Here is a 14,043-nt window from a genome sequence, read left to right on the forward strand (position 1 = left end):
TAACTCTCTTTTACTTTATATACTACTATAGAAATAACGTTTCGTCTCATCACCTTTTCCTCTTCTAACCTACCTAACTTCTTTACTTATATACTACTATAGAAATAATGTTTATCACATCACCCTTCCTCTCCAACTACCTAACTCTTTTACTTATATACTACTATAGAAATAACGTTTCATCATATCACCTTCCCCTCCAACTCTCTTTTATTTATATACTACTATAGAAATAATGTTTCATCACATCACCTCTTCCTCTCCAACTACCTAATCTCTTTACTTATATACTACTATAGAAATAACGTTTATCACATCACTCTTTCCTCTCCAACTACCTTTTTTTTTACTTTATATACTACTACAGAAATAACGTTTCATCACATCACCCTTCCCTCTCCAACTTCTTCTTTTTTTATATACTACTACAGAAATAACGTTTCGTCACATCACCTCTTCCTCTCCAACTACCTAATCTCTTTTACTTTATATACTACTTCATAGAAATAACGTTTCATCACATCACCTCTTCCCCTCTTAACTACCTAACTTCCTTTTACTTATATACCACTATAGAAATAAAGTTTACTCACATCACCCTTCCTCCAACTACCTAACTCTTTACTTTACTTATATACCACTATAGAAATAACGTTTCATCTCATCACCCTTCCTCTCTTCAACTACCTAACTTCTCTTTACTTATATACTACTCATAGAAATAATGTTTCATCACATCACCTTTCCCTCTCCAACTACCTAACTTCTTACTTTATTTATATACTACTACAGAAATAATGTTTCATCACATCACCTTTTCCTCTCCAACTACCTAACTTCCTTTAATCTTATATATACTACTATAGAAATAATGTTTCATCACATCACTATTCCCTCTCTAACTACCTAACTTCCTTTACTTATATACTACTACAGAAATAAAGTTTTCGTCACATCACCTCTTCCTCTCCAACTACTCTAACTTCTTTTTACTTCATATAGTACTAGAGAAATAACTTTTCATCACATCACCTTTCCTCTCCAACTACCTAATCTCTTTACTTATATACTACTACAGAAATAATGTTTATCACATCACCCTTCCTCTCCAACTACCTAACTTCTTTTACTTATATACTACTACAGAAATAATGTTTATCACATCACCCTTCCTCCAACTACCTAATCTTCTTTTTTACTTATATACTACTACAGAAATAACGTTTCATCACATAACCCTTCCTCTCCACCAACCTAATCTTCTCTTTACTTTCATATACTACTACAGAAATAATGTTTCATCACATCACTATTCCTCTCCAACTACCTAACTTTTTACTTTCATATAGTACTACAGAAACAATGTTTCATCACATCACCCTTCCCTCTCCAACTACCCAACTTCCCTTTACTTCATATACCACTACAGAAACAATGTTTCATCACATCACCATTCCCTCTCCAACTACCCAACTTCCCTTTACTTCATATAGCACTACAGAAACAATGTTTCATCACATCACCCTTCCCACTTCAACTACCCAACTGCCCTTTACTTCATATACCACTACAGAAACAATGTTTCATCACATCACCCTTCCTCTCCAACTACCCAACTTCCCTTTACTTCATATACCACTACAGAAACAATGTTTCATCACATCACCCTTCCCTCCAACTACCCAACAACTCTTTACCTCATACACTACTATATAAACAACATTCTGTATGCTACATTAGTATTAATACAAGGAACTACTGTTAACATACTTACTGTTAAATCCATTTCTACTTCATAATCTTCTTCATTCATCCATTCATTATATTCATCTAAGTCAAGCAACCAACGAACGTTCACCTGAAAACAAAACCTACATTTAAAGAAATGTTGTTTTTTTTCCCTTTCATGATTGATATCTTCAGGTAACAGTATGAATCACAATGTTTAAAGGGATGTTTTCCCTCATTTAAAACATACTCTAGTATCTGGGAAATTATCCTATAACAAACACATTAAGCTGAAAGCCAGTGAAATCTAGAAAATAAAAAACATCAATATCAAGTTGTCATCCCTTGAAGAACATCCAATATCACACACACAATACCCCTTGGAAAACATCCTACATCACACACACAATACCCCTTGGGAAACATCCTGTATCACACACACAATACCCCTTGGGAAACATCCTATATCACACACACAATACCCCTTGGGAAACATCCTACATCACACACACAATACCCCTTGGGAAACATCCTACATCACACACACAATACCCCTTGGAAAACATCCTACATCACACACACAATACCCCTTGGAAAACATCCTACATCACACACACAATACCCCTTGGAAAACATCCTACATCACACACACAATACCCCTTGGAAAACATTCTATATCATTGACAACACACACACACAATACCCTTTGGAAAACATCCTATATCACTGACAACACACATACACACAATACCCCTTGGTATAGAGAACAAAACTAATCCTTACAGCAGTTAAAAAATAAACACAAACTATAACATTAACTAAGTTATTACCAACTCCTAATTAATAACATTTTCTGATAAATAACTTCATTTACCTCATAAGGTCCAGAGCGTGGCTGAGGAGACTCAGGTTCTTGGTCAATATCTATTCCAGTAACCCATGTATCATAGCTATATGTATTAAAATTGTAACTTTAATTTAAACACAGAGCTATATGTATTTTAATAACTATTTAAAAACAAATCTTAATGTCATACTCTGTGTTGTTTATCTCAATAGTTTTTATTAAGTAGTTCATTACATTTGGTCATTTACACTGACCAAACAAAACACTTATTTTTACAAAGGAATTTTATTCTTCTTACTAAAGATGTTCTGCTTATACTTTCTTCAAATCAAAGACCTGAAAAACTAAAAAGTTTCCTCAGTCGATACTATTAGAAAAATAACAGCCTGTATTACCTTTAAATTTGAAAGTTTGTTTTCAGAATGAAATATTTCAAACAATAAAATACATGTTGCCCAGAAAACTTCTTACCTATCTGGGTAATACCACCAATGAATCATTGCACAACGTTCACGTTTTAGTACGACACGGACCCACTCTTCTGAAACAATCAACACAACTATAAATAAACAATGTAAACTTACAGACACTAACATTCGTGCATCTGTACATACAATAAATGGCAACAATGTACTTCTGTATCAGCAATAACATGTCAGTATTAACTACTTCAACTTCCACACAAATACTTGTTTGGATTTTTATCTGTATTTCAAGTTTATGTTTTACTACCTAATTACAAGTAATTATGTTTCAAGTACTTTCTGCTGGTAAATAACTCAATTTGATTAATTAGAAGAAAAATATTTTCACAATAAATATCTGAGTTACTACTTGCAATCGCAATCTATCATTATTTATGTTGTTTTAACAATACAAAGATAGTTGTTATAACATCTTAATAAAACAAAGATAGTTATTATAATGTCTTAACAATATAATGATAATTAATATTTTTTCAAACAAGACCCAAAACTCGAGTGCTTTCAAATAGTTGTTTAATGAGTGTGATGAAATATATAGTTTCAAATGTCTCGTAAACCAGATATTCAATATAAGTTGGCCTCAAAAACTAGCCAATTAGATGTTGTTTTGAAAACTGATTCCATTCATATTTATGAAGTCCTAACAATATAAAGATATCTAATTGATATTTACTTACAATACCCGAGATGCTGTTTTAAAAACTCATTCCATTCATATTTATGAAGTCCTAACAATATAAAGATATCTAATTGATATTTACTTACAATACCCGAGATGCTGTTTTAAAAATTCATTCCATTCACACTTATGAAGTCCTAACAATATAAAGATATCTAATTGATATTTACTTACAATACCCGAGATGCTGTTTTAAAAACTCATTCCATTCATATTTATGAAGTCCTAACAATATAAAGATATCTAATTGATATTTACTTACAATACCCGAGATGCTGTTTTAAAAACTCATTCCATTCATATTTATGAAGTCCTAACAATATAAAGATATCTAATTGATATTTACTTACAATACTTACCAATAAGCTTTTTTTGATAAAAATGATCAATTCACATTTCTACAACACAATGAACTGATCAGGTCACACAGTACAATAAATTGATCAAGTCACAGATTCTACAATACAATGGACTGATCAGGTCACACAGTACAATAAATTGATCAAGTCACAGATTCTACAATACAATGGACTGATCAGGTCACACAGTACAATAAATTGATCAGGTCACAGATTCTACAATAAAATGGGCTGATCAGGTCACAGAGTACAATAAATTGATCAAGTCACAGATTCTACAATACAATGAACTGATCAGGTCACAGAGTACAATAAATTGTTCAAGTCAGAGATTCTACAATACAATGGACTGATCAGGTCACGCAGTACAATAAATTCATGAAGTCATACAGTACAATGGTCTTATCAAGTCATAGATTCTACAACACATTGGATTTTAAAAGTTGTCTACTAGCCACACAAGAAGTACAAAAAGAATAATGATCTTATGTAGCCTACCAACCTGAACTATCACTAGTGGATGGAGGATACACTAAATGTGTACTCTCCTCTGGACTTTCTGCAATGGTTCCTTGATGACGTTTGATTATGTCCTTAAGTCGTACCACAAGCTGCTTATCTATTTCTGGCATGATATAGATGTGAGGTAATGACAGACATTTGTTTTGAACCAAAGACTTCTCAACTGTCATAAACATTTCTACATTACGATCCATCCTAGATGGAGACTGAAAATCAAAACGACGCCTGAAACAGCAAGATACATCAATAATTCTGAACTCTTCATTAGGAAAACATCAAATAATAACAGATTTAAATATAAATTTATCTACTTCTTGGTTAGCTTTTCTATAAGTGCCATAAGTATTGAATGAGGTAAAAACCCAACAGGTAAAAGATTTCCAATACAAATATGACTATCAATTATACAAAAATTCACATAATTACCATAAAGATAATACAATCAATGTACATCAGCAATTTTTTTTTTTCCACAGTTCTTCAGACAGTTTCTTTTTTCGTTTGGTAGTGCATACATTTTTTGGGTTGATTAATGCTATCAATATGGGTCATGGGCCAAAAGTCATGTCATTGTATTTGTAGATTTATATACTAAATTTTACTGAACTGCTACTTTAGGAATATATGATAATAAGTTTAGTATCAAATTGTACATTATAATTCAAATTTTTGTGTTATACATTATTTAATTTCTTAATTTAAAAATAAATATTAAACCAAAATGCTAAATATCAATTTTTGTGTGTCACGTATTATGTTAGTTACAGCACTGTTTCATATTAGGTGTTTATGCCCAAATTCAAAGAGTTTGTATTATTTACAAGTTACCAATATTCACAAGATAGAATATAAAATTAGTATCTCCTACTTTTGTATTTGTTGAGATATTGAGAGATTTAGTAAATGAAACACAACAGCTCCCCCTACTCTTTTCCACTTTTGGAAATGCTCATGTACACCTACTTCTGTCTGTGATGCATATGAATAACCAATCAGAAGTTCAGAATGTCCCCTCAAGGCTTTTTCAGCCTCTTTGAAAGTTTCAGGAGATAAATTCTTTCATTTCACCCTAGATTCAAAGTGGTTAGGTAAAACTTTATTAAGTTTGAAATTTTATATATTTTCTAGACCCAAATACAGCTTAGTTATTAAGTTTGATAAAATATAATTTACTTCTGTGGTATTAATAAAGTAATTTAAGATTTTTTTAGTTGCTTATAATGTAAGCATACAACTTCAAAAACTTATTTCACATCATCCGTGTGCAAAATTTTATAGAGTTTAGCAACCCACAACAAACAGAGTTCATAAGTAAAAATCATAATTATCAGTGATGTCGAGAAACCCACTTGTTGAGAAATTTATATGCAAAAATGGCTCGTTTGGGTTGAGAAAATATTTTACGTAGAAGAGCGAACAACGTTTCGACCTTCTTAGGTCATCGTCAGGTTCACAAAGAAGGAGGTAACTGACTGGAAGCTGACCACATGTCTGAAAGGGGTTGTGTAACTGAGTGTCGGAATGTAGAGGGCGGTATTAGATGTTTGAATATATAATTTTATTTATTTTATTATATTAATATAGGTATAAAGGCATTCCTTTATATTGATTTATTTTGAGTTTAAGTTGTTGTATAAGTAAGGCTTCCTTAATTTTGCATATGTTTATGTTTGTTTCTTTATTTAGTATTTGAGTGTTTTCTATGGTTATGTTGTGTTTATTTGACTTGCAGTGTTCTTTGTGAACCTGACGATGACTGAAGAAGGTCGAAACGTTGTTTGCTCTTCTATGTAAAATATTTTCTCAACCCAAACGAGCTGTTTTTGCATATAAAAATCATAATTGTTTTCTATTATTCTTTATCTACCATTCTAAGTTTAAAAAAATAACTGAATTGTAAGAACTTATTTGTAAGTAGTATAATGTAGTATATTATATACATGTACATGTATTATAACTGAATGGTGAGTGTATTTTACCAAATGCTAGTCTATTAAATCATAACAAAGATAGATCACCTTGTAAAAACTAAATGTGTTTTATACTATTGGATACAGTAAAATGAGTGCACGTGTGCCGTGTTACTGCAGCCTCTCTAATGTTAGCACGACATACACAAAAAGTCAATATAATAATCTATATAACTGTGTAACATTGAGATTTAAGCTATTTAGTCTAAACATTTATTTTCTTATCTTTGTTATCTTCAGTATCTTACAAGGTACTGATTTTTCATAACATACTTTTACTCAAGAAGTGTCTATGAATTTACAGTCTTTACTGAGTCAGTGTGAATGAAATTTGAATTTAATGCTAAGAATGAAACTGCTCTTCTTACAAACTTCTATATTCCACTTTTTGTTTCCTGCAGAACCTCCTTCAAAGTTAACAAGTTGTTTTATATTTTCTCTTCTTTAACTGAAACTAAACTATCAGTGTAGAGAGAAAAGGATTCAATAATTTCACAGACCACACTATTGTTACTAAGTATTTGTCTATCATACAAGTATAAAAACATGAAAAAGACAACATTACTTAAAATATCGCATTTCTTGTTTTTCATGCACATTTTTCACCTATTGATATAAAAGTACCTAAAATATAAAAATTAGAAACTTAGTAGGTTAGACATGGAATTTTAAATTAAATTTGATAAACTACAATGTTCATTCATTCTAGAAAACACAGGTTTATTCTGTATTTTTAATTTCTTTCCCCATGTTTGTTACAAGGATGATTAAAAAGACTTAACTCTGTGTTATAGAAAGAAAAGTAATAGATGTTTCACTAAAAAAATATTTTGATATTTAATTCGGAAGTTCTGGAGGATATGAATATTTCAAAAATATATGATGAAAAAAGTTTTAAATCATAAGATAAAAATTATCTTGCAGTCAGACCAATCAGTCTGACGAAAGTAATTCAGAGTGCAGACTCATCATGTGACTTGGAAAAGTGAAGACAAAATTTAAATAGTATAAAGACTTGAATTATAAACTAAGTTTTGATGATAGGCTTATTGGAATGTAATCAAAAATACTCCCAGTGTGAATAAAGAAGAGCCCAAAAAAGCATTCATCGTGCAACTTTAAGTAATGAAATTAAAACTGGTGGCTACAGTGGTAGTATTGATCATAATTTCATAGGAAATATTTATTTATTAGTTAGCTAGGCCACGTGTTTTGTTTCAACCACTGCCATGCTCAAAACTGAACAGAAAAACATGGCCTGGCTAACCAATGAATGGATATTTGCTGTATATTTATTATCGATGTTAGATATTAATCTTGGCCATTAATTCTGATTTCTTTTAACATGTTGGCTCCTAAGCCTATTTTGTTGATACTTTAAAGGGTCCCACTAATCATTTTACAATTACTTTTTAAAACAGTGTTAATAGCTTTCTTATCTATTAGTAACATCACGGATTTTAGATTAACAGTTTCTTATCATCACCAACCATTCATTTGGTATGCCACAACAAGCATCATTATTTATGCTAATTTCTTAAGCTAATACCATATAATGCTAAACATTCTTTAATTGGGATAAATTCAGAAAATTTAGCAAACTTGTGCTAAAAAGTTGGAAACGAATATTCAATAATAACCATCTACCTGAATGACCTGGAAAACTGGAGCTATAAATTGATACTTTATTGTCTTTGACCTAACTAATATTTATGTATCTGGATATCCTTTCACCTAACAGTTTTGCTGCTCTAAATTAGCCATCTCTGATAACAAAAATCTGTCCACTTTCACTCTTAGATTAAGCTGTAGCAAAAATGTTTAACCAACAGCTCACGACTTTTTTCAGTAGGCATCTGTAAAAGGTATTAAATTTAAGTGGTTTTGTTGAATAACTTTAAACATGTTACTTATATTTACATCAAATAAGGTTCCTAACTGTAGGCCATAAAGATCTATTAGTAACCAAATTAAGTGTTTTTCCATCAAATTTTCGTACTTGGATGTGGAAAAAAAAGGAGAAAACTGAACCAAACTTGAAGATATCTCAGGTGTTTATTTCTGGATTGTCTTGAAATCTAGTATGCGAAATAAGAGTTCAGTAGAGCACATTACTAAATGCACATAATGTTTTAGATTACTACAGTCCAAGCTAAAAAAGGTATAAAATCACAAAACTATCGCTCCTGTTAATGACACACCCCAGGTGTTGCAGGTTGTTTTTTTGGCTACAAAACACACAACTGTGTGTTTTGATATAGTACTAATAGCATTGTTTAACTAAATTTTGAATGTAAAACTATAAAGGTTGTAATATAAATGCACTTTGACCCTTATGTATGCATAAATTACTGGTAATTCAGTTTTTTTTACATGTAGAGTGAATCAACATAATACTTCTCTGGCATTATGCTGCAAAATAACTAATAGAAATAACTTTATATAAAAGTGTATACATGTAAATTTATATATAAAACTGTGTGTACGTACCATCCTTGGTCACTTTTGAACTTGTAGACAGCAGCAAGAATGTGGCACAAAGCACCTCCAGGTCTGAAGTCCATGAAACATCTTATCTGTAAAATGTTAAACTATTTTTTATATCAGTGTCCACTTGAAGAAAGTGCATTTTGTTTGTGAAATGATGTAATGTTACAATTTGGCATATGTGTTCTGTACTCAATGTATTGCAAACATTCCATTTCTTTCTGTTAATTAAAAAAAATATATATATACTCATGAACAGGATAGTTAATATAAATTACACTTGGACATGAGTTAACACATCTTTCCTGAAAATTAACATTTCCAAATATATTTCTTTGTACAGAATTTGGCAAATCATTTAAGGTATGACAATCAAATCTCATTCAGTCTCAGTTATACTTCTTTTAATTTCCCAAAATGATGTACAACCATTAAGGATTAGAGATTATTTGTAGACCACATAAATAACCATTCACACCTTGTCCGTGACAGAAGCCCTCCAGTGGCCCAGTGGTATGTCTGCAGAGCACAGATAGCCTACTGTGTAGCTTTGTGCTTAATTCAAAACAACAACAACAACCATGACAGAAACAAATTATACAACAAAAACATTATGTTAGGGAATTCAGTTTTCAATTATTCAGAAGATACCATGTAAATTTTAGAGGTGGTCAAACGTGGTTCATCTGTGAACTACCTAGTACTCCCAGAAAGCTAGGCTAGAATCCTCATAGGAATAAGAAATTCAGAAGTTCCTGAGTTTTTTGAGAATATAGTTTTGTTTACATCTTTGAGGTTTGAAGTAATACTTTATAAAACAAACAGTTATTTGTGATTAAACCAGTATAAAGGAACACCTTTATACCTATAATAGTTAGTAACCTAACATCTAACTGTAATGCCACCTACAATACTGCACATGTTTATGTTGTCATCCGTCTAATACATGTTCCTGGCAACTGTTAGCTGCAAACTCTCTCTTTGTTAACCTGAAGACGATCTAAGTTTGAAATGTTGTTCTCTACTTTATTTTAATAAAAGTTTTATTACCAACACCAGCAGTCTTAAGATACAAACAGTGTTATTTTAAAAAATGTAATACAAATATCTGATTGTGAAACATGAAGTATTTTGCATGACTAAAGTGGAATATTTCTCTGAGTTATAACTAACTTTTTAATTTTCATAAGTTACTGTACAACTGCTTTATTTCTTATGAATATAAATCATCAGTTTAATATTTTTTCATAGCTTTTACAACACATAAACCTAATTTTATTATTCATTTTTTACTAAATGTAATTAAATTCTTCAAACACTTGAGACTTCTTTACAAACTGTATAGTTATACTGAAAATAAATGTGATAAAAATGTGTCATTCCCACATGAATTTTACCCCATATTATTTAATGGATGACACAAGATTAGATAGTTTATTCAACATCAGTGAACATGATAAAACAAGCACTTACTATAAATGTTGATTAGCTATTAAAAGTGATATTTGGAATGTGGTATATTTGTAATAAGTACTAATGTCCTTTTATTTTAAAGAATGGAGAAGTTTGATATATATGCTTTTTTCTATTATATTTTTGTAATCACTACTGAAATAACAAATGGTATACCCTGCAGGATTTAACCAGCACCCAAGTAAGCAACATATAATAAAGCTATAAATAGCTTTCAATATGTCCTCTCTTTTTTGTGATGAATTAAAATAAGTTTTACAAAAAAAAAATTCAAAGGGAATTTTATTTTTTGGAACTTCTGCCCCAAGAGAATTTTGTTTTTACAAAAGTAAGTCTAATTTGGTATTATTAAATTCCAGTGTTATTAATAAATCAGAAGATTTACTCAGGAATGTCAAAGTAAACCTTGCTTGAGTATGTCACTTTTCCAGAACATCTTATCCTATAAAACAATTTTGTTACCTATAAGTGATATTTCTTCTCACCAATTTTTTTCAATATTTTTAAAAGTCTTTGTCTTCACATATATATATCAATAATGTTCATCATTATGTGCAAAGTTAACCTCTGATTAAAATATTACCTGTGTAATGTTGTGGTTAACTTCTGATTAAAGTACCACCGGTGTAAAGTTGTGGTTAACTTCTGATTAAAGTATTACTTGTGTAAAGTTGTGGTTAACTTTCGGTTAAAGTACAACCCGTGAAAAGTTGTGTTTAACTTTTGGTTAAAGTACCACCCGTGTAAAGTTGTGGTTAACTTCTGATTAAAGTATTACCTGTGTAAAGTTGTGGTTAACTTTTGGTTAAAGTACCACCTGTGTAAAGTTGTGGTTAACGTTTGGTTAAAGTACCACCCGTGTAATGTGGTTAACTTTTGGTTAAAGTACCACCCGTGTAAAGTTGTGGTTAACTTTTGGTTAAAGTACCACCTGTGTAAAGTTGTGGTTAACTTTTGGTTTAAGTACCACCTGTGTAAAGTTGTGGTTAACGTTTGGTTAAAGTACCACCTGTGTAATGTTGTGGTTAACATTTGGTTAAAGTACCACCTGTGTAAAGTTGGGATTAACTTTTGGTTAAAGTACCACCTGTGTAAAGTTGTGGTTAACTTCTGATTAAAGTACCACCTGTGTAAAGTTGTGGTTAACTTCTGATTAAAGTATTACCTGTGTAAAGTTGTGGTTAACTTTTGGTTAAAGTACCACCTGTGTAAAGTTGTGGTTAACTTTTGGTTAAAGTACCACCTGTGTAAAGTTGTGGTTAACGTTTGGTTAAAGTACCACCTGTGTAAAGTTGTGGTTAACGTTTGGTTAAAGTACCACCTGTGTAAAGTTGTGGTTAACATTTGGTTAAAGTACCACCTGTGTAAAGTTGTGGTTAACGTTTGGTTAAAGTACCACCTGTGTAAAGTTGTGGTTAACTTTTGGTTAAAGTACTACCTGTGTAAAGTTGTGGTTAACTTTTGGTTAAAGTACCACCTGTGTAAAGTTGTGGTTAACTTTTGGTTAAAGTACTACCTGTGTAAAGTTGTGGTTAACTTTTGGTTAAAGTACCACCTGTGTAAAGTTGTGGTTAACGTTTGGTTAAAGTACTACCTGTGTAAAGTTGTGGTTAACTTTTGGTTAAAGTACCACCTGTGTAAAGTTGTGGTTAACGTTTGGTTAAAGTACTACCTGTGTAAAGTTGTGGTTAACATTTGGTTAAAGTACCACCTGTGTAAAGTTGTGGTTAACGTTTGGTTAAAGTACCACCTGTGTAAAGTTGTGGTTAACTTTTGGTTAAAGTACTACCTGTGTAAAGTTGTGGTTAACTTCTGATTAAAGTACCACCCGTGTAATGTTGTGGTTAACTTTTGGTTAAAGTACCACCCGTGTAAAGTTGTGGTTAACTTTTGGTTAAAGTACTACCTGTGTAAAGTTGTGGTTAACGTTTGGTTAAAGTACCACCTGTGTAAAGTTGTGGTTAACTTTTGGTTAAAGCACTATTTGTGTAAAGTTGTGAAATGTATTGTCTCATAATTTATCTCTCTCCTCTAAAACATTCAGTGTCTCTTTACCGGTAACATTTCTCTCTTCTAACACATGAACATTTTCAACAACTGTCCAAATTAGTTTTTGCTTCCTTTAGTGAGAAGGGCTTTCATTCTTAGAGAAAATATTGCAAAATGGCTGAAACTTATAGATAAGTAAACTAGACTAGATGTAGTGTGTTAAATTCAATTGAAAGTAGTCACATGAGGAAATATGAAATGAAGACAACATATTGATGTGTCATGATTTATTTTAGATCTAGGGCCAAATCTGTGGGATTTAATAATTCCATAAACTGAAGTATCATTTCTACTTCTACTGCACCAATGATATTTAGAGCATTATATAGCTTAGATCTTCACCTTTCATGTTTTGATCAATATTGAAAGAACCTTCCAAATGGCATCAGAATTAATGTGCTTCTACTAATATTATTACTGGTGTAGACCTGAATTATGTGTATATATACACACATAGGAGTAATTTAAGTGGACCTGACCAGCTAGGATATCTAAGGGCTAACTAGAATAGTAAATATTAATCTAAGAAATCCTGAACAGCTAGGATGCCTTTTCAAAATATCTCAATTTGTTTCCTTTTTTTTCTAACCCATAGTCGTGTTTTTGTCTTGTGAAAGTATATTTACTTCAATTTCCAGTTGGAGCCTCTAATTTTCTGGGGATCACTGGCCTGTGTTTAGACACTGTGGTAAATTACCATCATATTTAAAATTAAAGGAGATACCTCAGACATGAACAGCAAGATTAATTGATATTAACATGTCAACTGAAAAATACCTTACATTTTGGTCAGTGTCAAAATAATCCTGTTACTTTCATGTTTATCTGAATTAATATAAAGATTATATATATTCCACAAGTCTTGTTTAATTTGCTGGTTTGTTGTTTTTTTTTAAATTTGGCCAATGACACTGTCCAACATAAGGAGTAAAACCACAGAAAAGACATGGTGAAAATGGTGCCGTGGTTCATGGTTGTAACAACAGCATGACAGTAAAACATGTTTCACTGTAACTTGAATATCACAAAGGCCACACATTGGTAGATCAGTAACAGATATAAGAAAATGATGGGTTAAAAAACTGTGACCAATGCAAAGCCTTGTTAGGACAACTCCCTTCTTTTGATCTTTACACAAATAAGATGGCCAAAGATCAACAGAAGGTTTGGTCTGGAATAGCTTGTTGTGATGTTGTTGGAAAGCAACACGGTTCAAAAGAGTGGGATACCTGTGAAAAGTATCCCAGCCCCATTTTTGAGCCTTCCCTCTCTCTTGGTAGGTAGGACTCCACCATGGATAAGGATACCATGGAAAATGTGTTGAGGTCTTAGGAACAGATTGATTAATTTCCTGGATGATACAGCCAGTCACTGCTATCACACAGTCTGCTACCAATAACATACAGACAACGGTAAGATCAATTTCTGAGTGAATGGTGAAAGA

At 31.6% G+C, this 14,043-nt stretch overlaps 2 protein-coding genes across 8 annotated transcripts in view; both read right to left on the reverse strand.

Annotated features, from left to right (window-relative positions):
- The window catches only part of LOC143240685 (SWI/SNF complex subunit SMARCC2-like), a 90,869-nt gene that overhangs the window by 49,938 nt on the left and 26,888 nt on the right, over positions 1-14,043 (reverse strand). For 5 of the 7 annotated variants that reach the window (XM_076483527.1, XM_076483523.1, XM_076483522.1 and 2 more), the window contains exons 3-7: positions 9,081-9,166; positions 4,601-4,845; positions 3,047-3,116; positions 2,603-2,678; positions 1,775-1,858 (exon numbers count right to left, since the gene is read on the reverse strand). The gene's annotated coding sequence lies outside the window, so the exon portion shown is untranslated. Of the gene's footprint in view, positions 1-1,774; positions 1,859-2,602; positions 2,679-3,046; positions 3,135-4,600; positions 4,846-9,080; positions 9,167-14,043 lie in introns of all 7 variants that reach the window. The other 2 variants (XM_076483528.1, XM_076483524.1) reach the window with 1 other exon arrangement.
- LOC143236554 (SWI/SNF complex subunit SMARCC2-like) overlaps positions 1-14,043 on the reverse strand; it is a 36,961-nt gene that overhangs the window by 5,655 nt on the left and 17,263 nt on the right. Inside the window, exons 3-7 of the mRNA XM_076474857.1 lie at positions 9,081-9,166; positions 4,601-4,845; positions 3,047-3,116; positions 2,603-2,678; positions 1,775-1,858 (exon numbers count right to left, since the gene is read on the reverse strand). Coding sequence (XP_076330972.1) covers positions 1,775-1,858; positions 2,603-2,678; positions 3,047-3,116; positions 4,601-4,845; positions 9,081-9,166 — 561 coding nt within the window. The remainder of the gene's footprint in view (positions 1-1,774; positions 1,859-2,602; positions 2,679-3,046; positions 3,117-4,600; positions 4,846-9,080; positions 9,167-14,043) is intronic.

Source organism: Tachypleus tridentatus, chromosome 13 (assembly GCF_004210375.1).
Source record: "Tachypleus tridentatus isolate NWPU-2018 chromosome 13, ASM421037v1, whole genome shotgun sequence".
In the NCBI taxonomy this organism is placed as follows: domain Eukaryota; kingdom Metazoa; phylum Arthropoda; class Merostomata; order Xiphosura; family Limulidae; genus Tachypleus; species Tachypleus tridentatus.